The sequence below is a fragment of the Megascapheus bottae genome, chromosome 10 (genome assembly GCF_031878675.1).
Source record: "Megascapheus bottae isolate mThoBot1 chromosome 10, mThoBot2.hap1, whole genome shotgun sequence".
NCBI lineage: Eukaryota > Metazoa > Chordata > Mammalia > Rodentia > Geomyidae > Megascapheus > Megascapheus bottae.
Genome location: NC_143518.1, coordinates 43,521,881 through 43,549,382, shown reverse-complemented (window position 1 = coordinate 43,549,382; position 27,502 = coordinate 43,521,881). Strand labels below are relative to the sequence as shown.

Genomic DNA, 27,502 nt, shown 5'->3' with positions numbered 1-27,502 from the left:
AAAAACAACAGCAAAATAAAACAAGGTAGGAAAGAGAAGAAAGGAGAGCATCTAGATGCATATGAGTTAAAAACCAAACCAAACAAAAGCAATCCTAGAGTAATTGTGAGAAAAGTGTGAGTTGTAATAAAGACCAAAAATAAGAAAGAGTCCAGAGGCTGTTACTTACCTACAAATCAGTTTGCCTGTATCTGGATTTTTAATCTAAAATATCATTTTTCAGTGGCCATATGTGCAAATACTGTTCAACTAGACTAAGAGTTTCAGAAATTCTAGGGGTTGAAACAGCAATGTGTGGCTTGGAGCTCTCTAAGAAACTCTGGCCCCACACAAGTTTAGAGTTTCATGTCCTAAAACACACACATTCTGTGTTTTTTCACTTCTTCATTTCCTTCAGTGGATAAAATTGTAATGTAGCTCAGATTGTTTTTTGATTTGTTGGCTCAAGATTACAAAACTTTTCAGGCTACAATGAGCATTGCAGATATCTTTAATTCTGTATCCATCTAGGAAACAGTCCATTATACACTGCCACTTGTCAATAGTCCTTCATACAATGGGAGATGAACATTTTTTTAAAAAATTCCCAGTAAGCTAGAGCCAGGAGCTCATGTCTGTATTCCTAGCTACTCAGGAGGCTGAGATTTGAGGATCACAGTAAACAAAAAACACAAAATCTTCTATAATAGAGATTATCCAATTTTTGTGCAGCTTTGCTCATTTTACTCATAAATCAAATTAATACGACATGATTACAGTTTTGTGTTATTATTGTTGGTAGTAGTAATAGTACTGTGGGTAAAACCCAAAGTCTGTGCATGCAAAGTGGCAGCTCTTTCACTGAGCTGTATTCTCAGCTGTGTGTGTGTGTGTGTGTGTGTGTGTGTGAGGATTCTGGTCCATAAGTCCAGCCATAATATTAGTTTGAAGAACTGTAGTGTTTGTAGCACTGGACCCCAACCACCACTGCCATGGAAATATGCACAGTATAGGGAAAGTAGAGAGAAATGCAGCTAATTTGAGAGGGAATGACATATCAAAGGCCTCCATACCCTAGAGGATACCTCATTCATCTATAATACTTTCTATTACTAAACTCGTGTTTGAGCTCAGAAAGGTTCTATGCACTGAAAAATGATTCATCTACCACAAAGAGAATTAAGAGCAACACAGAATATTATCCCTGATCTCGTTTTTGTTCAAGGCTAGCATTCTATCACTTGAGCCACATTACCATGTCTGGCTTTTTCTGTGATTAACTGGAGATAAGAGTCTCATGGGCATTCTTGCCTGGGCTGGCTCCCTATTGCAGTCCTCAGATCTCAACCTCCTAAGTAGCTAGGATTACAGGTGTGAGTCACCTGCTCAAATCTTTTTTTTTTTTTTTTTTTTTTTTTTGCCAGTTCTGGGGCTTAAACTCAGGGCCTGAGCACTGTCCTGGGGTTTTCTCAAGGATAGTGTTCTTCCACTTGAGCCACATTACCACTTCTAGCTTTCTCTACATATGTGGTACTGGGGACTTGAACCAAGTGCTTCATGCATGCTAGGTAAGCACTCTACCTCGCTCCCAGCCCACCAGCTCAAATCTTTAAAAATATCATATCATGCATCTCAACATTGAGAAGCTGACACAATTGGGAAGATTCTCACCAGAGGTGAAACTCACAGAGCAATAGCCAGGGGCCACTAAAGGTTCCCAATCTCTTACTAATCTCATGTTAGACTCTTGGCTGTTTAACCAAATGTGTCCAGTTCACATGACTCATACTGAAATGCTATCCCTCCCTCCTCATGTGAAAATCCTCTCAGGTACACTGGAATTCATACTCTTTCATGGAGCCTTTATGGCAGGGTCCCAACTCTGCAAGTCATTCTCTTTAGATTCTTTTGGCAGTCATTTACCACATTCTCTTATGTCTCTGTCACCTGTCCATTCAGTAAGGAATTACTGAGTACCTGCCAGGTGTCAGATGTGTTAATCCTTGGTGATTTCCACCAGCAAGTCTGTGGAACAAGTTTCATTCTGTCAAATCTCCTGAAGTTTCTAATACAGTGCTTTTCAGCACCAAATCCCTATTGGCCAAATGAGACTGTGGCCATATAGTGAAATCTCACTTGCTCTTCCCCCATTTAGCATGAGTAAATAGTTTTAATGGCAGTTATATGGACAGGGGAGTGATGGGAGGCTGAGGAGGGTGTTAGAGTGAGTGGAGAGATGTTCATTTTATTAACTGAAGGGTCTGATGGCTCTTATTAAAATTCTGCAGTTTCTTTTCTCTTTAGTTTCTTTAGGAGAACCACATATTCTTTGCATTCTGACTTATATTTAGTGAACTGTCAAACCTAAAGCATAAAATAAAGTATCTGTTTTCTCCCTCATTTTAGGGCTACTTGCAACAGAAGGTACTCCTGTTGAGTCTGTTGACACAAAAAAGCGACTAGAGACAATTGTGGAAGAGTCAGCGAGGGTCTCACCTTTAGAGAATGCAATCCTTTTAATATATTCAGTCATCCTTGATTTCACCAAGAAGGTAAGTCTGATGCAGTTCCTTAATCTACAATGTTGCTTAAAGCAATTTTTAATTTGATTTTTGAACATGCCTGTAATGTCTTTAGGAAAGCAGGCTCTGGTCCTCTAAAGACAATCCTAAAATGAACCTTAAGCATATATAGCTTCAGTTAGGATTCTGTGTGTGTGTGTGTGTGTGTGTGTGTGTGTGTGTGTGTGTGTGTGTGTGTATCTGTGTGTGTGTATGTTGGTCCTGGGACTTGAACTCAAGACGTGTGCACTATCCCTGAGCTTTTTGCTCAAGGCTGACATTACTGCTTGAGCCCACAGCTCTACTTCTGGATTGTTTTGGTGGTTCATTGGAGTAAGAATGTCATGGACTTTCCTGCTGGCTTTGTACCATGATCCTCAGATCTCAGCCTCTTGAGTAGCTAGGATTGCAGGTGCAAGCCACTGGTTCCCACCTCATGTTAAGGATTCTTGATTTAGTACGACAGGAGGATTTGTTCCCTGCCAGGACTGAGCATGTACATACCTATAAAAAGATGGTTCTTCTCATCAGGACATTTCAGTCCATAGCAGGGAGATAAAGACATTCACATGAAACAGAACAAGATGTAGGCAGGAACAGAAATATGTACCTGATTATGGACTAGTATATTCTGGAAATGTGTTTATCGTGATTTGAAGATGACAGTATTAAAATTAGCTGAGAGATGTGTTTTAAGAGAATCAAAGGACAAATGGGAGTTGTCACATAGTTTGTTGTTGAATAGAAGAGCTCAGGTGAGGGATGGAGAAAGTGGGCAGTCAGAACAGGTAAGAGATGGAGAATTGCAAGAAAAATGAAGAGTCCAAGCAAGTGTAAGTAGTGTTGAATTAGAAGTCAATGTTGGCTGTTGGAAGGAGTTGTGTGCCCAGGATATGTGGTGCTAAACTGTTGGTGGAGGGGATTTTTTTGAAAGTTTAGGCAGGGGATTTTTTGAAGGTTTAGACAGGAACCAGTCAGAGCTGTTTCTTCGAAAGAGTCAAGTATGACAGATGATTTATTCAGACTGATCTTTTGAAATAGAGTCAGGATCCAAATGAGACATTTTGTTTAGGAGCTTCTCCAAGACTTTTGAGGACTTAGCTCCCTCTTGTGGTACTTGTTGATATTGGACACTTTTTTTCTGGCTAAACTATTGGAATGAGCAAGCTTTCAGAAGGTGGAGGCTAAAATGGTAGCAGGACTGAAAAGTGAATGATCTTTCCAGCCAAAGTAGTTTCCTGAAAGTGCTATTATTTCAATGCTTATGTAGGAAATGTTTTTTTTTTTTCCACCCAGGGTGATCTGGTTTCAAGTCTCAAAGTTATAGTTTAGAAGTTTGGGCAAACTACTGAATTTTTGTTGTTGTTATTGTTTTTAAATTGAGATTTAATATTTACACATTTGAACATGAATGTAAGTCAATATATGTATATATTGCTTAATGATCAAATCAGTGCAGTTAGTGCTTCCTTCTCTTCAAACATTACCCAAGTTTTTGTGTTGGGAATTTTGCACTCATCTAGTTATTTTGAAATGTATCATAGGGATTTTTTCCTTCTTTGCAGGACTGGGTATTACACTCAGTGTTTTGCTTGCTAAACAAACATTCTACCACTTGAGCCTCAGCCCCAGTCCTTTTACTTTAAGTTTATGTTCCAGATAGGGTCTCACACTTTTGCCTAGTCCAGACTCAGCCTGGTAATACTCCTGTGATGATATCCACCAGTTAGCTGGGACTATCAGCTAAGTACCATTACACTTGCCTTATAAATTGTTTTAACCAGTTGTTATCTTACTGTACTATAGAAAAGCTAGAACTTACCCCTCTCTTAATTGTGTTTTGGTGCCTCTCTTCTAACAATTCTGTCCTTTCTATTATTCTTCCAAGTCTCTACTGACTCCTATTCTATTCTGTTCTCTACAAGATTAATATATTATAAAGTACTAAATTTTGAATCAATCTCAGCTTCTTTATCTGAAAAAAAAAGATGAAGATACTTATATCTTTTTAAGGAATCAAATGATTTGCTAATGTAAAGTATCTGGTGATGCACTTGGCATTTTAGAGTTTTATCTTCTAATTTTTATTTTGATCATCACATTAAACCAGCTAGAGAGTCATACTTTGATGATCAGAACAAGCCATCACTTGGAAAATTGAACAGCCTCCAGATATGGGAGAAATTCTTCATTATATTTCTAGGTATATGCAGCCCTCTCTTTTAGGTCTAGATTAGGGACACACATGTGAGGGTAACAGAGGGAGAAACAGACATAAATGGCAAGAAGAGGCCCAGTGTTATAATATTAATTACCAAAATGCATTTTGATGACTTAATATGTACAGGATATAGTGGTAGGAATATCTAAGACAGATAAAGGCTTAAGGAAATAGCTTACCAAATATATGTGGCAACCGGAGAAGTGGAGAGTATATAAACTGGTTGATGTGAAGTTTCAAATAAGTAATATTATTTATCTCATAAGACTGGGGAGAATGGATGCTAGCTTGACTGGCTGACCTGCACCAGAGATCAGATTCATAGTCAATTGTTGATCACTACTCAGAACCTTAGGGTTAGAAGAGGTGTTAGCAGTCACTTCCTCTACTACATCTTGGACAAGAAGTTATGAGGCCTGTGTATCCGTGGTTCCCAGTACAAAGTCACTGACTTTATAGGTCTCCCATTCCTTGACAAGCTAATTCATTCTTTTTTTTTTTTTTTGGTTGATCTTTGGGCTTGGACCCTGGGCTTGCACGCTGTCCCTGAGCTCTTCAGCTCAAGTCTACCACCTTACCTCTTGAACCACAGCCCCACTTCTGGTTTTCTAGTGGTTAACTGTAGATAAGAGTCTCACAGTCTTTAGTGCCTGGGCTGGTTTTGAACCAGGATCCTCAGATCTCAGCCTCTTGAATAGCTAGGATTACAGGTGTGAGCCACTGCGACCGGCTAATTCTTTTTTTTTTTTTTTTGCCAGTCCTGGGGACTGAACTCAAGGCCTGAGCACAGTCCTTGGTCTTTCCTCAAGGCTAGAGCTCTACCACTTGAGCCTCAGCACGACTTCCGGCTTTTTTCTATGTATGTGGTATTGAGGAATTGTACCTGGGTCTTTGTGCATGCGAGGCAAGCACTCTACCAGTAGGCCAAACTCCTGGCCCTAATTCGTTTTTATCATAACTCATATTTTCCTCTGTATATTATCCCTTATAAAATCTAATTCCTCCTTGCTACTTGAGAGGCAGAAGTTCAAAGTTTGAAGCTAGTGTGGCAAAAGTTATCAGCAAGACCCTATTTGAACAAGTAAACAATAAACAATAAACCCCAAACTAAAAGTAAAATGATAGGATGGGTTAATCTCTCATGAGGTAGAGCACTTGTCTAATAAGCAAGAGGCCCTGGTTCAAGTCTAAATAACACGCACAAACACGCCCTATGATTTCTACATTGTAATCCTTTAAATATTTGAAGGCATATCTTAATTTTAAAATTGTGTTTAGTATTTTGCCATGGAAAAATATCAAACAACCGCCACCACCACCACAACAACAACAAAAAGAGAATAAGATGGGCTGGGAGTTTGGCCTAGTGGTAGAGTGCTTACCTAGCATTCATGAAGACCGGGGTTCCATTCCTCGGTCCCACATACATAGAAAAAAAAGCCAGAAGTGGTGCTGTGGCTCAAGTGGTAGAGCTCTAGCCTTGAGGAAAGCCTAAGGATAGTGCTCAGGCCCTGAGCCCAAACCCAGGCCTGGCAAAAAAAAAAAAAAAGAGAACAAGATGATTGTAAATAATAACAGTAATGTGGAAGAAAGGGTTTTTGAAGTTTTCCAAAGGTAGATGTTTGGGCCAGGTCGAGTGGCTCGTGACTGTAATCCTTCCTTCTCCTCTCCCGCCCCATCTCAGTTCGGAATGAGAGGTGTGCATCACTGGTACCCAGCTATGCCTTGAGAAGAGGGCCCCTTAACTTTTTTCTCTCCAGGCTGGCCTCGAGCTCCCTCGATGCTCCCTTTCTTTCCAAATAGCAAGGGTTACAGACATAAGTGACTGGCTTCGGACTAGGATAAGGCCTTTTAAAAGAATGAGATCAGCAAGTAGAGGTCAAGAGGAGAAAAGCAAGCAGAGGACTGAAGTGGGCTGGGAAGGAAGGTTTTGTCCGTTCTGAATGGTAGTCCTTCCGAACCGAGCAGGAGAAGCATCTCTGGTGTGGACATTTTGGGGGGCCCAAAGGTCCATTTTCAAAGGTCCCGAGAGGCCTGAGCCCCGCCGCCCCTCCCCTGCTCCCAGCTTCGGATCTCTTGGTAGCTCGACGGCTGCCCCCTGCACCCTTTAAATCGCGGGTTCTCACATCTCACTGTCCTGTCCCACCCCACCTCCCCTTCCCTGGACTGTCCCGCTCAGCTCTCACCCCTGCGCCGGGAGTTGGTTGGTTTCACCCCGGCCCCGCCCCCGGCCCCGGCCTCGCCCCGCCCCGGCCCCGCCCCGACCCCGCCCCCATGGGCAAGCACGTCGACGTCGTGGTCCGCCCTGGGCATTGTTTGATGACGTGTTTTCCCGGTGGCGGAAGGCGGAAGGTGCCGGCCTTGGGGGAAGGCGAAGTTCATTCGCGGGGTCCGCCCCCTTGCCGGGGCCCGGCAGAGGAGGAAAAGTGGAGCTCCCGGGCCCATCCGCAGGGAAGCGTCGCCTCCGCTGTGCCGTCTCCACACCATGGACACGGTACCAGCCACCGTGCCATCTGTCACCGCCTCCCCGGGGGACCCGGAGCTTCTGGGGCCCCTGTCGGTGCTCTACGCAGCCCTCCTAGCCAAGCTCCTGGAGGTGACCGTCCCCGCACCCGGGGGGGGGGGGGCGGGCGAAGGAGAAGCGGGTGTCAGGCCCGAGGCAGGCGGGATGTTGCCGGGCTCTTTAACGGGGGCTTGAACATGTAACTTGAGAAGCTCGATCTTTATTTCTCTTTTCGGTTTAAACGGAGCACTCAGGCAGTGTCCGGCCCTGTTAGGTTCTAGAATGCAGTCGCAGTCAAAACAGCTAAGGTCCTGTTGGGGGATGGGCCGGGGTGGCAGTTACCAGGCCGCGAAAACCGGCTGGGCGCCCGTCGGGCTAGGTGCTGTTGTAACGCATTGTCTTTGAGGAAACAGTTACCTCCAGAGCACTCTATCGAAACCAGTTACCAGCATTTGTCCTCGTGTATATAGGCGCAGAATGGAATGATATAAACTCTTTGAGGAATGTCACTTCATTTGGGCTCTTCATTATCATATTGGCTTTTGGTTTTATTTACAGCCTTTATTATACAATGTGTGTGTGTGTGTGTGTGTGTGTTTGCTTGCTTGTTTGCTTCCTTCCTTTTATTTCTTCCCTCTCTTCACTCCTCCTCCCCTCCCTTTTTCTCTCTGCTTTTTAGTGATTAAGGGGGGCTTTGAACTGTGATCCTTAGATCTCAGCCTCCTGAGTAGCTACTACAGGAGCCACCAACACTGGCTTGTATGTCTCCCCCCCAACTCTGTTCTCTTCCTTTCCCTTCCTCCCCCCTCAATTTTTTTTTTGACAGTCTTGGTGCTTGAACTCAGGGCTTGGGCACTGTCCTTGGACACTTTTGCTCAGGGCTAGTGCTCTACCACTTGAGCCATAGCGCCACTTCGGTTTTGTTTTTGTTTTTTTGTTTTTTTTTATTCTGTGTATGTGGTACAGAAGAATGGAACCCAGGGTTTTGTGCATGCTAGGCAAGCACTCTACCACTAGGCCAAAGTGGAGGCCCCTCCCCTCATTTTTTTTTATTAAGAATACGTTTATTGTTATGAGTAACAGAAATACTTTAAATCATGTTTCCTTTTGAATATCTCTTGTTTTCCCCTCATTTTTAAAATAATATATCGAAGAGTAAAATACAATCCAAGGGACTTCAGCCATTTATTAGCTTATAGCAAATGTAACTGAAAATATGACTTATTATATTAAAAAACAATACAAGCCAAAAGTTCCTTTCTTGAACCAGGAGCTATTTGAGAAGACTTTTGAAAGAGTAGTTTTTTTTTTCTGAGTTTCATTTAGAATTTCTGTGATGATTGTGGTGACTGTTGTGAGTGGAAGGTTTCCCATTTATTGTGTTTATCTATTTCAGTTAGTTGCCACTTTGCCCGATGATGTTCAGCCTGGTCCTGATTTCTATGGATTACCATGGAAGCCTGTACTCCTCACTGCCCTCCTGGGAATAGTTTCATTTGCCATATTCTTCTGGAGAACTGTTCTTGTCGTGAGTAAATTAAGTGAACATATACTTCGACTTATACATGGAACACTTTTTAATCAGAGTTTTTCTTTTTTTAGTTTCTGACAAAAATATATACAATTCAGACTAACCTTGTAAAATAATTTACTGTATTTTTTTTTTTTGCCAGTCCTGGGGCTCGAACTCAGGGCCTGGGTACTGCCCTTGGACTTTCTCAAGGCTAGTGCTTTACCATTTGAGCCACAGCACTACTTCTGGCTTTTTTTCTGTGTATGTGGTACCAAGAAATCGAACCCAGAGCTTCATGCATGCTAGGCAAGCACTCTACCACTAGGCCATGCTCCGGCCCCTATATTTACTGTAATTTTTGTGTTGAAAATCACCTAAGAGAACTGTGGATATATAATCGCAATAGAAAAACTCTGATTTGTAAATCCCTTTTATTAAAACCTGAAGATTAAGAATTAAGTGGATGATTATGTACCTGATAGTAGTTAAGAGGATTGATTCTTTCTTTGTTTCTTTTTTTTTTTGCCAGTCCTGGGCTTGAGCTTAGGACCTGAGCACTGTCCTTGGACTTTCTCAAGGCTAGAGCTCTACCACTTGAGCCTCAGCACCACTTCCGGCATTTTACTATGTATCTGGTACCTAGGAATCGAACCCCGGTCTTCGTGTATGCTAGGCAAACACTCTACCACTATGCAAAACTCCCAGCCCTCTTTCTTTGTTTCTCTCTCTCTCTCTCTCTCTTTCTTTGTTTCTTTCTTTGTTTCTCTCTCTCTCTCTCTCTTTCACTATAGTAACATTTCACTATAGTAGCATTTCACTATAGTAACAAAATGGGTTCATATATCAAGGTAAGAATTTAACAGAACAGACATTGTTTGGATATAAAATTACGGGAGACTTAATTTATAAATCACCTTTATAGTATTTAGATTTCCATCTTGGTATATAGAAGAAAGAAGTTAGCTTATCTGAAAATTAATGAGAACTACTTAAGTATAATGTGATCAGATTCTCTTCAGAAATCTGCATTAAAAAGTTCAGAGAACTGACCCTTGTTTTTGGAGCCTTTGTCCATAGCCCAGTGTCTTCATTGTTGTGGCAGGGGAGATTTTCCATCTTCACACAGAAGGGAAGCAATTTGAGGATGGGCTGTCGCCTCTCTCTTACAGCAGCTATATCAGTGTTCTTTTTAGCCTTCATTTTTCTCTTGAGAAGAGTGGAGTAGGAGGATATCTGTAGGAATAAGATATGACATTCATTTATCCAACCCTCCTCTTTTCCCTCTAAAATTAAAAAAAAAATCTTGTATCAGCTCACTGGTGGCTCACACCTGTAATCCTAACTACTCAAGAGGCTGAGATCTGAGGATCACAGTTCATAGCCAGCCCAGGCACAAAAAGTCAGTCCATGAGACTCTTATCTCCAATTAACCACCAGAAATCCGGAAGTGGCCTGTGGCTCAAATGGTAGAGTGCTAGCCTGGAGCTGAAATGTTCATGTGTCATAAAAGCGCTCATTTATTAAGTATATAAACATGTCTTTAGCTACAAAGTAAAATGTTTATGTTTTATGTCTTGAGGCTGTTTATGATATATCAGTATCAATGAAATCTAAAGTGATTTTTTACCTTTCTGTATTTTTTAATACTCTAGATTTACTATCCTGAACCAAGTGATTATTCTTACTTATCATGCTTCAATTGTATTTAGTAATGTACTTCTGTTTATCAAATATTTGACATCAAATTGAATTTTATCTCTCTCTTCTAGGTAAAGAATAGAGTATATCAAGGTAAATTTTTTAGGCTTATATTCTTATCCTCTATTGGTGTTTGATAGGAATTTTGGGGGCCAGTACCGCGGTTTGAACTCAGGACTTTCAAGCTTGTTAGCAGGCATTTATCACTTGAGTCATATACCTCTAGCTCTGAGTTTTGCTGGTTGTTTTTGAGATAGGATTTCACTTATTGCCTAGGCATATACCTGTGTGTGACCCACCTATGCCAGACTCTTAATAAAGCTAGGACACTGATGTACACCATCATATCCAGCTATCTTGATTGACAAATGGCCTCTCAAATTTTTCTGCTAGCCTGGCATCAAGGCTAAGATTCTTCCAACTGGCTTCCCAACAAGTTAGGCATATGTGACACCACTATGCCCCATTTTTAAGAGGTTTTTATGTAAGCTGGAAGCCATACCCCCAGCTCTATGATGAAGAAACTTTTACATCCTTATAGCTATAATTCCTGCTAGGCTAGCACTCTACCACTTGAGCCACAGCACCACTTCCATCTTTTTCTGTGTATGTGGTACCAAGGAATCAAACCCAGGGCTTTGTGCATGCTAGGCAAACACTCTACCACTAGGCCAAACCCCTGGCCCTAGGTTGCTTTGCAAGGGCAAAATGTTTATGGTAAGGTTTTCTTTTTCTTTATAGTGCTAGATAATGTGTTTGCCTCTAATGTTGGGGATAAATCAAATTTATTTACTGCTCATAATAATCTTTATGGATGTTTCCCTTTTAGTCACCGAACAACAAATTTCTGAAAAGTTGAAGACTATCATGAAAGAAAACACAGAACTGTTACAAAAATTGTCTAATTATGAACAGAAGGTATAATTACTCTTTTGGTCTTTTCCCTCTGGTTCTAGCTTGAATTATTTCCGTATGTCTTACAATTCAGTTATTTTTTCAAATTGTATTTTCTCTTTTATTATTTCCTATAAGCCATTCTAACTCTTAAGCAGTCAGTATATTTGTAAAGCACTGTTTCCTTCTGTTAAGATCCACCTACCTGGATATAAGTTTTGGTAACACTGTAATTTTTCCTAATTCCAAATGTTTTTTTTTTACATAGATCAAAGAATCAAAGAAGCACGTTCAAGAAACTAAGAAACAAAATATGATTCTCTCTGATGAAGCAATTAAATATAAGGTACAAGTTTCTTATCATTTGGGAATATATTTTAAAGGCAAAAATAAATGTTAGCAACTAATTTTTACTGTAATTTCATTTTTTTTAAAGGATAAAATCAAGACGCTTGAACAAACCAATGAAATTCTGGATGACAGAGCCAAAAATCTTCGTGTTATGTTAGAAACTGAGAGAGAACAGAATATCAAGAATCAAGACTTGGTAAATGTTTTACTGCTAATGTTACTATAATACAACTTTTAAATTATTTTGGAGGTTGAGTTGAATTTTTCCTATGTTAATTTAAAGTAATATTAGGGTATGGAAGTTGAATCTACTTCTGCTTTACTTCTGCTCACTTTGTAGACTTTTAAGTTCTAATTAAATGTTATTTTTAATGATCATAGAAAGTGTTTTTGCATTCAGTCCTCTCTTATTTTCCAGTGTCTTGATTCTGCCCTCCAAAGCACAGTGAACAACTAAAAAACTAAAGTTCAACTAAGTTGAACAGTCCTTTTATTTTATTTTATTTTGTTTTGTTTTTAAAATTCCTTTTCTGGTAAACTTTTAGAATTACATAGTAGTAGTTTTACTATCTTTGTATAAGAATATAAAGAGGATTCCTGTATGTCCCATCCCCAGTTAAGCTTAATCACTTAGCCAAGGCCATATTTGTCCCATTTCTGCACTGTAAAATCACCTTGCAACTCATTACAATACTGTATTTTTTGAAAGCATCTATGCACTTTACACAGCTGAGGAGTGAAGATTTACATGCTCTTACCTCCTTCAGGCAGTTAGTGTCTGCATAAATGTTTTGGAATTCTTCTGTGTGATTATCTATTCTCCCTCCTGTTCCACATTTTTACTTTAAACAAGAGAATTGTAAAATGACTTTTTTCCCCCCCTACTACTAGGGAATGAAAACTAAAAACAAAATAAGATACAAACTGTTCCTGGGCTTGAGGCAGGGCCTGAACACTGTTCCTGGGCTTTTCTCAAGGCTAGAGCTCTACCACTTGATCCACAGCACCACTTTTTCTATGCATGTGACTGAGGAATTGAACCCTGGTGTTTGTGCATGCTAGGCCCGTGAACTTTTTATTTGAACGTTTTTTCATTTTCTTGAATGTTTCTGGTGTTCACCCTACTATGTTATCTCTTTCCCAGGAAGGTTGTAGATACTATGAAATATTTATAACCTCAATTTCCTTAAATTTCTGATTTTTTTTGTGTAGAACCAAACTGGGTCTCTTTTATCTGAAATGCATAAGATGGCTTGGATTATGTTTTGTAATATTTTCTTTATTTTAGCTTATATATCCAAAATTTTACTGAAATTTTGTGTTTTGTATTATATTTTTTACCTGGCAGATATTGGAAAAAAAGAAATCTATCGAGAAGTTAAAGGATGTTATTTCAGTGAGTGCCTCAGAATTTTCAGAGGTAAAGCTGCCTGCATTCCTATATAATATCAATGCTCTTTGTTTTGCTAAATAGCACAGATTTCACGTGTGCTTACATGTGCAAAAGTGAAAACTGTGATGTTTGGGGAAATGTAACTTATTTTTCTTTGGAATTATTTTAGTAATAGGAATGTTTTACGTTAGGTTCAAATTGCCCTCAGTGAAGCTAAGCTCAGTGAAGAGAAAGTAAAGTCTGAATGCCATCGGGTTCAAGAAGAAAATGCTAGACTAAAGAAGAAGAAACAGCAGGTAAAGAAGAGCTCATGTCAGTTGACATTACATCTCAATGATTTTTGCTCAGAATTGCCTTTTTTTTTTTTTTTTTTTTTTTTTGGTGGGTCATAGGGCTCGAACTCTGGGTCTGGGTGCTGTGCCTAAGCTCTTTAGCTCAAGACTAGCTCTAGCTCTCTATCACTTTGAGCCACAGCACTACTTCCAGTTTTCTGGTGGTTGATTGGAGGTAAGAGTCTCAAGACCTTTTGTGGCTGGAGTGGCTTTGAACGATGGATTCTCAGATCTCAGTCTCCTGAGTAGCTTGGATTACAGGCATGAGCCACTGGTGCCCAGCTTCAGAATAGCTTTTAAGGAAAGACAATATTCATGGAGGGGGCCTGTTCAATATAGGCTTATATAGGTTTTCTCTATCTGTTCTATGCTTTTCTGTTCTGAACAAGTTACTGTAGCTTTCAAAAGAGTATTTAGTCTTTCTATTTTCAACCATCAATCAGATTAACTTGAGTAGTCTCAAAGCAGTAGATTGGTTTTTTAGAACAAAAACTCTGAGAAATTACTGCTTTGCTGGCTAAGAAGTTATTTGACCTGGAGTCTGGATTTAGCATTTAGCGAGGGGCCAGTCCATTCTTACTAGAAATAAAGTATTAGAAACAGTTTTTTGAAGTATACAGTGAGGCCAACTTCCCTGAGAACTCTTGACTTTCTTACTTACTCCCATAATGCATGTCTTAATCCCTCATCAGAGTCCAAGAAGAACTTGATTTCCTGTTCTGTCGCATTTACATTGTCCTGATGTCTGCTATGAAAAATATCTAACCCATAGGAATTCATGTGTTTTTAATTTTCAGTTGCAGCAGGAAATTGAAGACTGGAGCAAATCACATGCTGAACTCAGTGAACAAATCAAATCATTTGAGAAGTCCCAGAAAGATTTAGAAGTAGCTCTTACTCACAAAGACGATAATATTAATGTAAGTTTATTCTCATTATGCATGCTCAGTATCATGGATTTTTCTGGAAGATACCAAATGAAAATTCAGAAGCTCTTGCACACTTGTGCTTCTTTTTTTAGGCTTTGACTAATTGCATTACACAACTGAATAGGTTGGAGTGTGCATCCGAATCTGAGGATCAAAATAAAGGAGGAAATGAATCAGATGAATTGGCTAATGGAGAGGTAGGAGGTAAGATTGGTCTCAGGAAGGCTGGACCCTTTTTACCCTCATGTTGTACTCTGTTACTGCTTGTCAGCTGGATGAATATCTTTTCAGGCTTTAAAGTTCTAGACATTATCACTGCACATGTGTAGATATGTCTCTCTTCATTTGGCAGAAATGGCTGAGTTGAAGTGTAACAGTAAGCATACAGAAAACACTGACTTTTTTTCATCCCATTGAGAACTAGATATGTATACTAGAGCTGCATTAGTCGTGTCTTATATCTCTAAATATTGAACACTATACAGTAGGAGAAATTTGTTTCTCATTTTTATGGAGATATTTGACTAATACTCATATGTCTGTGCTTCTAAGGCCCACAGCTTATTTCAGAGTTCTAGGATTAGAATCATTATCAGATGCTGTAAGAGTAGAGAGTAATGTGTGTACTGATGAGGAAAATATCTCCAGATGTTGTTTCTTGGGTTGATAAATCCTTGCATAGTGTTCCCTTTAAACCACACCTTGTAGCAGATTCATGGGCAGAACAGAAAAGTAAACCTTAAGACACTTGCCAAGGTTGAGGTGTGCCTGAAGAAGAAAGGACATGTCTTTCCACACATGTCTTCTTGCTTAGGAATAGTAAGGACATTTTTTTTTTAATTGTACAAACAACATTTTTTTTATTAGTCTTACTATTTTTCTTAGCAGTTTGTAATTCTTTTAAAGCCAGATCTGTTGGCAAGTTTTGTTTTTTCCTCTAGTGTTTGAAGATGATCATTGTTTAGCTTTGAAGAAGTCAAAAAATGTAGAGTTTAAAAAGCAAGGGAAGAAGAAGCAATTACCACCTTTGTTTTTCAGGTGACCGAAGTGAGAAGATAAAAAATCAAATTAAGCAGATGATGGATGTCTCTCGGGTAGGTCCTTTTTTTTTTGTAGAGTTGCGTTAGTGTCTGTGAATTCTCATCATAACCTCACTTGTAAGACTGCATCTGTCTTCTGCAATTTTTAGACCCAAACTGCAATATCTGTAGCTGAAGAGGATCTAAAACTTTTACAACTTAAGCTAAGAGCCTCGATGTCCACTGTATATAGCCTGGAAGGTAGGTTTTTGTTGAGAAGAAATTCCCATAGGTTGGACAGATTTAAAGTTTTGTTGTCAAGATAAAGTTGAGGCTCTTCCTTTCATGCTTCTCACCCCACCCAACACTTACCTCAACCAAGTTCTCCAGTCTTCCGAACACCTATGAAGATAACTGCTTTATCATTTATAGAACAAATAAAGAAACTGGAAGATGACCGCAGTGCACTGCAGTTCACTAAAGTTGGACTGGAAGATGAATGCAAAACTCTGAGGCAGAAAGTGGAGATTCTCAATGAACTCTACCAGCAGAAGGAAATGGCTCTGCAAAAGTAAGATTTCACTCTGTTCTGTTTATATGCTTGTTACCACTGAATGGGCTGTCCAGTTTATGTCTAGTCCAGCCTTGCATCTACACTTCCCCCTTAGCTGGGATGACAAATAGATAGGCCTAGCTAGTTGAGATTTGGTGGAGGTTTGGGGGTATATCTCATGAACTTTTTTTCCCAGGCTAGCCTTGAACCATAATCCTGATCTCTTCTTGAGTGGTTAGGAATATAGGTGTGAGATATTCTTCTTCTTCTTCTTCCTCTCCTCCTCCTCCTCCTCCTCCTCTTTTTATTTTTTTTAAACATTCCCCCCTACCATTTGTGATAGTTTAATCTTTCTTTGTGACTTGTTTCCCATAGCTTCTTTTGTTCTAATCAGAAGTCAGAAAATGTTTCTGTAGTTTATATGAAAGGGCATAGTTATGGGCACTCACAACTGGTTTATTCAACTTCTCTCCTAGAAAAGTCCATCCATTCCATTTCTTTGCCATCTTCCCACAGCCACTCTCAGTTTAGGCCCTGCCAGTTATCTCATCACCTACCTGTCTCAACCTTTCTTTAAAGTTGCTTGAGTGGATTTTCTAAAGTCTACAAAGGATTTGCTATTTGATGACGTGTTCTGGGTTTTGTTTTGGTTTTTTTGACTCACGTGTGCTTGTGTGTATGGGGGCTGTGATGGTGGTAAGGTTAAGACAAGATTTTACACTGTAATCTGAGGCTGATCTAAAACTTGCTATGTAGGCCAGACTAGCTTGGAACTTGTGATGCTCCCAATTTCTTGGATTACCGTGTACACCACTTGCTTTTGGATTATTGGACTATTTTTAGTTATTCTGATTATTTATTAAGCTTGGTGGAGCCATAGATTGTCTGACCCATCATCTTCAAGCTCACAACATATATCGGGTACTTACTAAAATACTTCCTTTTACCCTCATTGCCAGTGCTGCCTTGTTGTCTTCAAGATATAGATGTAGGGGGAAAATGTCTGCCTTACATGTGATTCTGAGATTCATTTTTCTACTGGATCTTGACCACAAACACATGTCTTCACTGCCTTATTAGAAGCTCTGTGCCTTCAAGGACATTCTTTCATCTTATTTTTTTTTCCAGATGTTCTGATTGCTCACAGGATTCTGACTTAACTCATCATTATTGGGAACAAAATTCTGTCTCGGGGTTTGAGACGGGATTACATGAGTATACCACCATGCCAAGATTGGTCCTTTTTTTTTTTTTTTTTTTTTTTAAACACTTAGTTTTCCACATTCTTTCTTTAAAAGCATTTTTAGTTTTTTTTATTGTCAGATAATGAGTACATTTCTTTTGGAAAAATGTCACTTCCTGCATTCTTTCTTAGAGTAGAGTTAGGGAGAGATTGTTTTGTTCCTGCATGTACCTTTTATTCATAAAACTGAACCCTCAGTGCAGGAATAATGCTTTTCTCTTTAGCATCTTACAAGTTAACTGGTATGTTATAGCCACTCATAAAGTATTAGCCACAGTATTGAATGAGCAGCTATAAAAGAATGTGAATGGATAGTTTCTCTTTTGTGTTAATGATCTCTTTTAACTTTTTAAATTCTACTTCTGACTTAAAGTTCAAGTTAAGTATCTTTTGAATTAGAATTGTGTATAATGTAGTACAAATATAAACAGAAAGTAGGTTGTTTTGGTTTTGTTTTGACACACCGCCTTAACTAGGTATCCTTGGCTGTCTAGAACTCATGACTGCCTATCTTAACCTCCTGAGTGCTGGGATTCAGAGCATTTAAAATACATCAAATGCTGCTGTCTTTATAATCTGTAAAGATTAGTAAGATAGTAGTTTACACCTGATTTTCGTGATTGGAGCGCACTCATTTTCTGGGTGCTAGGTATTTCTAAGTGCTCAGATTTGCCTTTTCTTAATCATAGTCCCATTGAAATAGTGTGCAAATGTTCTGTGGTTATTTTCTTTTTTTTTTTCTTTTTTTTTTGCCAGTCCTGGGCTTTAGCTCAGGGCCTGAGCACTGTCCTTGGACTTTCTCAAGGCTAGAGCTCTACCACTTGAGCCTCAGCACCACTTCCAGCTTTTTTTCTATGTATGTGGTACCGAGGAATCGAACCCGGGTCTTCATGCATGCTAGGCAAGCACTTTAACCACTAGGCCAAACTCCCAGCCTCTGTGGTTATTTTCATAGTTAGAAGACACGTCCTGAAAGGCTTTCATTGACCGACAATATGTTTAACATGTACTAGTCTTGGATTGAGCAAGTTTTTCAGTGACAAAACAAGGAAAGTATTTAGTGCTCTTCCCATGGCAGAAATAAGAGAAATAAATATTCCCTCCTTCTCCTAGTAAATTCATTAAGTTAGGTTGGTCAGTCCTGGTTTTCTATGTTGAAAGAAAGGGAGTTTTCAACATCCCAAGCGTAAGAGACTTACTCATGGAGCATAGTATTTGTGCTGGTACTTACAGGTTGATGCAGAGAGGTGATTTGTCAGAAAGCTAGAGTCCAAGTTCCGATAGCAGGTTTGAATTCTTTCCTATGATTTTATATGTTTGCATTTTTGAGAAGGCTGGAAAATGACATTTGAAAATCATATTCAGACAGACATCTGTAAAGAAAGAGAACTTTTCACTTGACAACTGGTTTTACTTTAGGAAACTGAGTCAAGAAGAGTATGAACGGCAGGAAAGAGAGCAGCGGTTGTCGGCTGCAGATGAGCAGGTGGTTTTGGCTGCAGAGGAAGTTAAAACCTACAAGTGAGTTTGGCCTCTAAAGAGGGGCTGGTGGCTTGGAATAACTAGTGTTCACTTCATTTTAAATAATGTTTACATCACACAGAAAACAGTATGGAATAATAAATAAATGGATAAATGGTAAGAGGGAATAATTTTTTTTCCTGCTTTCACAGGGAAAAAAAATACATTTTAGTTGATTGAGAAAATGTTAACTGGAATTTACTTAGACCCAGTACTGACAATACTATAAGAACCTTCTAGGTTCATATTAACAGTTTGGAGGATTTTGTCTACTGAGGTCATTAAAATTTTTTTTTGTTATTATAGGGTAATATATGGAGTTAAGATAATTTTTTAAGAAATAATTTAATGTGTAATATATTATAAAAAAAACTATTCAAGTACTTGGGCCATATAATAGACCCAGTAATCACAGCTTTGCTATATAGTAAAGTGAAAAATAGGGCTGTGTGGAAGAAGGTAGTCTTAGCAGATTATTTAAGAATACATTGAGGAACAGTTATGAAGGTTGTCATCTATCAACTCAGTTATAAACAAGGAAACTGTGATTAGTTTTGATCATTGTTTTTATTTTTTTAATTTTTTTCCATATATTTTTTATGGTAATTAATAGAAGGGTTACATTATATTTGCCAGATAGATGGTGCATTAATTCACATACATTGATAACCTTTCTCATGTCTTGGTCCCCATTTCCCTCCCCCCTACCCCCACCCCTAATCTTGTTTTCCCCCCTTCCCTATCCAATTTCATATAACCAAGTTTTGATCATTGTTTTATTATAACTGTATAAAATATTCCTATATGTCTGCTGAAATCTTTAAAAGTGCATTTGTTAAAAGTAAATGGCAAATTTTCAGATTGTTTCCAATTCTGTTCAGTTGTGTTTTAACTGATAAAACTATATATATTTCTTAGGCGGCGAATTGAAGAAATGGAGGAAGAATTACAGAAAACTGAGCGCTCATTTAAAAACCAGGTAAAAATTTTACTGCTCTGTAGTTTTAGAATTCTTTGATATCTATTAGAGAAAATTACAATGGCTATAATGAATTCTTAAACATGTTTTTTGTTGGTGTGTGTGTGTGCGTATGCGTGTATGCATGCTGGTAATGGGGCTTGAACTCAGGGCCTGGACACTGTCTTTGAGCTTTAATACTTAAGTCTAATACTTCACTACTTGAGACAGGGCTCCACTTCTGGCTTTTTGTTGGTTAGTTGGAGTTGTAAGAGCGCCGTGGACTTTTGTCTGGATTGGCTTTGAACTGTAATCCTAAGATCTTAGCTTCCTGCCTAGTTAGGATTTCAGGCATGAGCTATTGTGCCTGGCTCTAAACATGTTTTTGATGTGTTATTTTTTCAGATTGCTACTCATGAAAAGAAAGCACATGAAAACTGGGTAAGTTTTTTTTCTTCTTTGTTTTGTGCCTTGCTTACCACATGTGAATCTGAATACTTTCTCTCAACAGCTCAAAGCTCGTGCTGCAGAAAGAGCTATGGCCGAAGAGAAAAGAGAGGCTGCTAACCTGCGACACAAGTATGTGACTTTAATATCTCCCCTTTAGTGCTTTTAGAATGCTTTACACCTATGCTAAGTGATAAATAAGGACTTGATTGATACTGTATATTTAAGTCCATTTTTTCTAATATTCAAGATTATTGGAAATGTCTCAAAAGATGGCAATGCGACAAGATGAACCTGTGATTGTAAAACCTATGCCAGGAAGACCAAATACACAGAACCCTCCACGAAGAGGTAAGGGGACTTTGTCAAAGGCTGCAATCTGTTCTTGTTATGTTTATGTTATGTAAATTGCTGTTCATTTCTATGTGTACTATGTGAAGTTACTAAATGAAATAAAGGAAAAATTGTTTAAAAGTAGTCACGTGATATTGTTGTTTTCAGGTCCACTGAGCCAGAATGGTTCTTTTGGCCCATCCCCTGTGAGTGGGGGAGAATGCTCCCCTCCCCTGATGGCAGAGCCAACAGGGAGACCTCTCTCTGCTACTCTCAGTCGAAGAGATATGCCTAGAAGTGAATTTGGTGAGCATTCTCATAGTACTTGGCAATAAACTGTTTCAAGGATTTTCTTTTTCTTTTCTTTTTTCAGCATTTTAGAACTTGGGTCAATTAAGACAGAGAAGAAAACGTCTTAATTTATCTTAGCAGATAGATAGTTTATTGCAAGATCTGCTGTAGAACGGAAACTCTGTATATTTCCAGAGGTCTCTTGTGTTTTGCTTTTAAACTATGTACTGGGAAGTATATTTATTTTTAAATCTGTGGGTTTGCTCAATGAATATTATAAAAATAGACTTAAACTGTTGCAGTTTATTCAGCATATATACTTGTTTCTCATTACTGCAATTGAAATGCTTAATAACTCTCATTTCTGATTCTAAAATGTCTCTGTAACACTGAGATTAGAAGCCAGATTACATGTAGACTGCACCCCCCCAAAAAAAAGCACCAGCATATAGAATTGTATCAACTGTAGCTTGAAATACAAGACAGTACTTTTTTCCTTCTTCAGTACTAGAGTATGAACTCCAGGTATTCTAGTACTTGAGCATTCCTTTTTTGCTTTCATTAATTTTCAAGTAGGGTCTTGCTTTTTTACCTGGTCTGGCCTGAACGTCCTATATATATGTTTCTTGCATAGCTGGGATGACAATTGCAATGCCACTGTACCCAGCTTTTTACTGATTGAGATAGAGTGGCATAATTTTTTTCTCTAGGCTGACCTGAAACTGAGATCCTTCTAGTATCAGTCTCTTGAGCAGCTAAAACCACAGTTGTGAGCCCCCATACCCAGCTGGCACGCTGAAATATAGGTCTAATATCATTAATACACAAGGTTTATTGCCTTTCAATCCAATTCAATCTTTTGAGTCTGTACAGACAACAAATTGTTGCTCATCTCTATTAAGAGATACCTCCCCCACCCCCTTTTTGTCAGTCATGGGGCATGAACACTGGGCCTTGGCACTGTCCCTGAGCTCTTCAAAGAGCTCATGGCTATCACTCTACCACTTGAACCACAGCACCACTTCTGCTTTTCTGGTGGTTAGAGATAAGAATTTCATGGACTTTCACTCACGAATCCTCAAATCTCAGCTTCCTGAGATGCTAGGATTACAGGTGGGAGCCACCAGCACCCAGCTCCTTCCTCCTTTTTTGAAAGAGTCTTGCTATTGTAGTCCAACCTGGTCTTGAATTTATGATCCTGCTTCAGTGTCCTCTGGGTGCTGGGGTAATGAGCATGTACCACTACATCCAGCTGGACAGATCTGTGTTTTGTTTGTTTTGTATTGTGGGTCATGGAGCTTGAACTCTGGGCCTGGACACTGTCCCTGAGCTCTTCAGCTCAAGGCTACTGCCCTATCCCCTGGAGCCACATCGCCACTTTCCCTTTTCTAGTGATTAATTAGAGATAAGAATCTCAAGGTCTTTAGTGCCCAGGCTGGCTTTGAAACTTTATCCTCAGATTTCAGCCTCCTGAATAGCTAGGATTACAGGTGTGAGCCATCACACCTGGCAGGACAGATCTATTTTTAATGTTGCCTTAACTCAGACTTGGCACTGTCCTTGAGCTTTCTGAAGGCTAGTGCTCTACCACTTGAGCTACAGCACCACTTCTGGCTTTTTTTGGTACCAAGAAATTGAACCCAGGGCTTTGTGCATGCGAGGTATGCTACCACTAGGCCAAACTCCCAGCCTCTGATGTTGCTTTTTCTAGTTGAGTTGTATCCAGTAATTTTTTTTTTTAACAAACAAAAAAAACAGAAAACAGGCTTGGACTCTGTATTTCTTTTCCAAGGGACAGTGGATGGGCCTTTACCCCGTCCTCGATGGTCATCTGAGACATCTGGGAAACCCTCAGCCTCTGGTAAGGGATCTTTTAAAAAATCATGGGCACAAAATATATTCTCAGAGTACACAGGTGAGAGTGAATCTTAGTTCTCTGGCCTTCCACAGACCCAGGATCTGGTCCAGCTCCCACAATGAATAGCAGCTCCAGAAGCTCTTCTCCATCCAAGGCCATAGATGAAGGCAAGGTAAGCTTTGCACTCTTGCTACATTGTAACAGGATTTTCCATAGCATTCTCTCTACCTCATCTCCAGTTTGTACTAGCTTCTTTTGTTTTTTTAAAAAGCCTACTGTCCCCCAAGAGCTTGATGGCCCCTCAGTTACCAGCCTGGGCTCTTTGGCTGAGCATCCAGTCACAGTGAGTACCTAGTGGTTGAGGACTGATCTGGGCTTTTATTTGGTGTAACTGTGGAAAGGATATAGGAAACAAAATCAATTTCCATTTCTTTAACTTGCATGGCAGTATTGATGTTGTTATTCTTCTCTAACTTGGGAGTGTCCTTAAAGTTGAACTGGTTGGTTGTTGTTTTCTTCTCTTGTTTTGGTTTAGAGCATCTACTTGTAAGTGCAATTAACTACAGAATGTGAAAAGTCCACTCCAACTTAATTTTGTGTGCTTTGTGTTGCATGCTCTGAGGTCAAATGAATTTGTTATAAATTATACAATTTATCATTACTGTGTTTGCAAGTATGCTAATTAAAATTTCTCCATTTTTATGTTAGCCAAGGTTTGAAAAGTTAGATTAATAAAATGTCTGCTCAAAGTGAATAGTGTACACAAATGTATTCTCTTGAAACTTGTGTAGCTATTGTAGCTGCTAAGTCTTTGGATTATGCTTCTCAGTGCTACTCTATGTTGAAATCAAGATAGGTTTATTTTGATTAGTCTCCAACCCAGTTTCCCTTAGAAAATGATTAGTGGCCCAAACAATTTACTAGTGAGTAAAGGTAAATATTTACTTTGCTAATTCATGTGTATAAACATTGGCTGGGAACCACTTCCAAGTTCCAACTCAAGGGACATATACCTTTTAATTAAGAGAGCTGTTTGTCCAAGTGCAGTTTGGATAAGACTCAAGATCCTTCTGTAGTAAAAGGCTTTAAAGAAAGTAGCAACCACTGTATTAGACACAGAAGTGAGAGGACATAAGCTTCGATTTCAAGACGTGAGAATTTAATATTTGAAAGGCTATTGAAGGTAATCAGAAGAGTCAACAGTTGTAACATGTAGAAAAGGGATTTTCAGTCTCTAATTTTCTGCATTCTTAATATACAAATAAAGTTACTGTGTTGCTGAGAGGGGCAGGAGACTCCTTTGGAAATCTTGGTGTGTAGGGTCTGGCTTTTCTTACAAATCACATCTGAATGAACTGAAGTTCTCATTTTCCCTTTCCTATACTGATAGCAGTGTACAGTTCGGCAGACCTGCTCACTTGGGTGGCATTCTTCTAACCTCTCTGAACTGACAGAACACAGTGATGGGAAACGGGGTAGAGTTTCCTTGTGGTTTGTATTCTTTGGACAGGTGCCTGGTGTCAGCTTTTCAGGTGTTGGTGCTCTAATGCATCAAAGAATTTCAAAATATGAATGGTCTCTTGCAGGTTAATATGGCTACCAAAGGGCCCCCTCCTTTCCCAGGGGTGCCTCTGAAGGGTTCTCCCGTGGGAGGTCCTCTACCACCACCCATTCGATATGGACCACCTCCTCAGCTCTGTGGGCCTTTTGGGCCTCGGCCACTCCCTCCACAATTTGGTATGATGATCTGATCTGTACTGATTCACTTGTAAAGCATTTTCGCCTTTTCTTTTTATTCCTTGCTAAAATAGTTGCTATTGCAGGGCTTTGCAATTCAAGAATAAATCTGAGTACATTTTATTTTTTCCCCAAGTTTCTTAGGCTATATAGTGCATTACATAATTTCCCTATATATGGAGCTGTGCAGTAGTTACCTCTTACAGATAAGAGAAAGGGCTTTATACAGAAAGCAAGAATTTACTTCTGTAGATGTTGTTTTTACTACATTGTACTACAATGAATGGAGGCAGAATGACATGTGCCATAACTTAAAGATGCCTTTTAGTTCCAGATATGTGCATCCTATAGCAGAAAGAAGCACAAGCAGTAAGATTAAACTTGCTCTCACCTTGACAGTACATAGCAATGAGCTTTTAAAAAGGACAATGTAATGTATTTATGCACAATGGAATTCTATGCTGCTGTCAGAAAGAATGACATTGCCCCATTTGTAAGGAAATGGAAAGACTTAGAAAAAAATCATATTAAGTGAAGTAAGCCAGACTCAAAGGAACATAGGCTCAATGGTTTCCCTCATTTGTCATAATCAGTAGAAACCTTGGGCTCTGCTAGCAGAGATTTACAATAGAACAAAACCTAGATACATAAGGCTATATAGTATGACGCTAAATGAAAGGACCTCCAGGACATAGAAACAAAAGCCATATAATGAGTGATTGTTGTCCTTAATGTACTGTTATCTCTCACCTCTTTTGCTGTCCCTTGATTATCTCATATTGTTATAGTATTTCACCTTGTTATCTGCTTGTTATCTGATATATTGTAAATAGGATAGGGAAGGGGGGGAAACAAGATGAGGGGTGGGGGGGTGGCAGGAAGGGAAATGGGAACCAAGACATGAGAAAGGGTATCAATGTTTGTGAAGTAATATATCTTCTATCTGGTGAATATAATGTAACCTTTCTATTAATTATAATAAAAAATATATGGGGAAAAAAAGGACAATGTATTAGGAACCCAATGAAGGCTGCTGAATTCAGGCATAACTAGAACGCCTTTTCCTGCAGAGCAAGTACCTTGATTTTGTTAGCAGATGCTAACAAAGTAGCTACATGCTGAGCTACTTACTGTATGTCATTTTTACTGATAATAGTAGTAAACAGATTTCCATTATCGAGATTCCTTTGCTACAATAAATTTCACAATCTTTCATGAACAAATAGAACTGTTCTTAGAGATACAGAACTGTAGTGAAGCATACAGCCTTGGAACCAAGCAGAGCTATACTAAGTCCCATGTGTGGCTTAGTAGCTAAGTGTCCGTATGCTAAAGACTTGCTGAGCTTCCATTTGCCTCAGCTAGTGAGGCAAGTCAGCATGCAGCTACTTACTTCACTTTCTAAGGTTGCAAAAATGAGAGAATATGTTAATATACTTTAAGTAATTTTAGTTTTCGTATGTTCCTTGGTATTTAAAAATGACTTAACTTCTGTTTTGCAGTTCCTGGTATGCGTCCACCACTAGGCTTAAGAGAATACACACCAGGCATGGTTCCTCCTGGGCCACGGGACCTGCCTCTTGACCCTCGGGAATTTTTACCAGGACATGCACCATTCAGACCCTTAGGCTCACTTGGTCCAAGGGAGTACTTTATCCCTGGTGCCCGGATACCACCCCCAACCTATGGTCCCCAGGACTACCCACCACCACCTGCTGCAAGAGACTCGCTGCCTTCGGGTTCCAGAGAGGAGACACCATCTGACTCTCAGGGCAGTGGCCAGGACTGTTCTCAGGCTTTAAAACAGAGCCCGTAACTAGGACCTCTGACACTTCAATCAGAGAGAGAGTGGACTGGATACTATTCATTATGATAAAGGGTTTCATTGGCTTTAATTAAAATCAAAGTTTATTTTAAAAGGTTTTTAGAACTAAGCTGCCTTGGCAGTGTGCATTTTTGAGCCAAACAATTAAAAAATATTTTCCTCTCTAAAGAAAAATCACCTCTTATGCTAGAGTGTCCTTCTAACTTTGAAATGTGCAATAAAGAATACCTGTGTTTTAGTTAATGTAGCATATGTAATTGATAAATGATTTACAGTGTCAAAAATATGAACATTTCCTGTGGAAATGCTTTAAGAACATGTGTTTCCATTATACTGTTTTTAGTGTGTACCAGCTGAATACAGAGCAATGGTGTTTACAGCTTGATCTTTTTTCCCCTTCCAGTATCTGGTCACAAAGACTGTTACGCTAAAAATGTTTACTGAAAGATCATAAACTTTATCCTTCCTGTTGCTGAAGTTCTTTGTAGTAATAGTTCATAAAAATTTGTTAATATTTCCCCAGTGTCTGTTGATTCACTGGATTGTCATGAGTCGTGTGCCATTTGGAAAACACGTAAGCCAGGCGCTCAGAACTGTGTTGCTCGCTACTGCGGAGGTTCAACCTCAGAGTCACCTGTGAACACTGTAAGGATTTCTGGTCCTACTTGCCTGGCATTTGTGTGGTTTCTTATGACTCTCACTGCTTATTTAAGGGTGGTTTTAGGAGTATTAATTCATATTAGTAGCAAGAATTATTTGACCAGATGTCTTACTGCTTTTATCTTTACTGCAATGATGGTACTTAGCAACATGAACTGACATGTTATGACCCCAAAGTAAGGAAATTTCCTTTTAAAAATGTAAACAGTCTATTCTTTTTGTACTACCTTACTACTTGTTTTCAAGGAATATTAAAATAAGAAAAAAATTCATGACAGTGGTTGAGGACTATATGACTTATTAAAATGTGTCAACAAACACACACTAAATTCAATTCTAGTTTTGTACCCATTACTATATTGCTTCTTTGTTTGTTGTTTTTGTGGTAAGGCTTGAGCTCTGTGCCTAGGCGCTATCCCTGAGCTCTTCAGCTCAAGGCTCCAGCTCTACCCTTGGAGCCATAGCCCCACTTCCCCTGTTCTATTGATTAATTGGAGATAAGTCTCACATTCCTTTAGTGCCCAGGCTGGCTTTGAACCCCAATCCTCAGATCTCAGCCTTCTGAGCAGCTAGGATTACAGGCATGAACCACCACACACGGCTGTTACATTGGTCTTAAAACAAGATTTCTAAAAATTACCTCTTGGGCTGGAAGCCTGGCTGAAATGGTAAAAATGTGAGGT

General features: G+C 39.3%; 1 protein-coding gene across 6 annotated transcripts in view; it reads left to right on the top strand.

Moving 5' to 3' along the window:
* Positions 1–27,091, top strand: part of Mia3 (MIA SH3 domain ER export factor 3) — a 43,673-nt gene extending 16,582 nt beyond the window's left edge. The window contains exons 6-29 of one of the 6 annotated variants that reach the window (XM_090341152.1): positions 2,386–2,531; positions 8,661–8,792; positions 10,547–10,568; positions 11,305–11,393; positions 11,638–11,715; positions 11,806–11,916; positions 13,069–13,140; positions 13,305–13,409; positions 14,243–14,365; positions 14,467–14,578; positions 15,413–15,468; positions 15,564–15,654; positions 15,826–15,964; positions 18,609–18,710; positions 19,629–19,689; positions 20,074–20,109; positions 20,180–20,247; positions 20,366–20,466; positions 20,617–20,754; positions 22,532–22,600; positions 22,690–22,769; positions 22,869–22,940; positions 24,184–24,334; positions 25,837–27,091. In XM_090341152.1, coding sequence (XP_090197278.1) covers positions 2,386–2,531; positions 8,661–8,792; positions 10,547–10,568; positions 11,305–11,393; positions 11,638–11,715; positions 11,806–11,916; positions 13,069–13,140; positions 13,305–13,409; positions 14,243–14,365; positions 14,467–14,578; positions 15,413–15,468; positions 15,564–15,654; positions 15,826–15,964; positions 18,609–18,710; positions 19,629–19,689; positions 20,074–20,109; positions 20,180–20,247; positions 20,366–20,466; positions 20,617–20,754; positions 22,532–22,600; positions 22,690–22,769; positions 22,869–22,940; positions 24,184–24,334; positions 25,837–26,150 — 2,468 coding nt within the window. In that variant the 3' untranslated portion in view covers positions 26,151–27,091. Of the gene's footprint in view, positions 1–2,385; positions 2,532–7,098; positions 7,358–8,660; positions 8,793–10,546; positions 10,569–11,304; positions 11,394–11,637; positions 11,716–11,805; positions 11,917–13,068; positions 13,141–13,304; positions 13,410–14,242; positions 14,366–14,466; positions 14,579–15,412; positions 15,469–15,563; positions 15,655–15,825; positions 15,965–18,608; positions 18,711–19,628; positions 19,690–20,073; positions 20,110–20,179; positions 20,248–20,365; positions 20,467–20,616; positions 20,755–22,531; positions 22,601–22,689; positions 22,770–22,868; positions 22,941–24,183; positions 24,335–25,836 lie in introns of those variants that run through there. The other 5 variants (XM_090341153.1, XM_090341149.1, XM_090341148.1 and 2 more) reach the window with 5 other exon arrangements.
* The last annotated feature ends 411 nt before the right edge of the window (positions 27,092–27,502 follow it).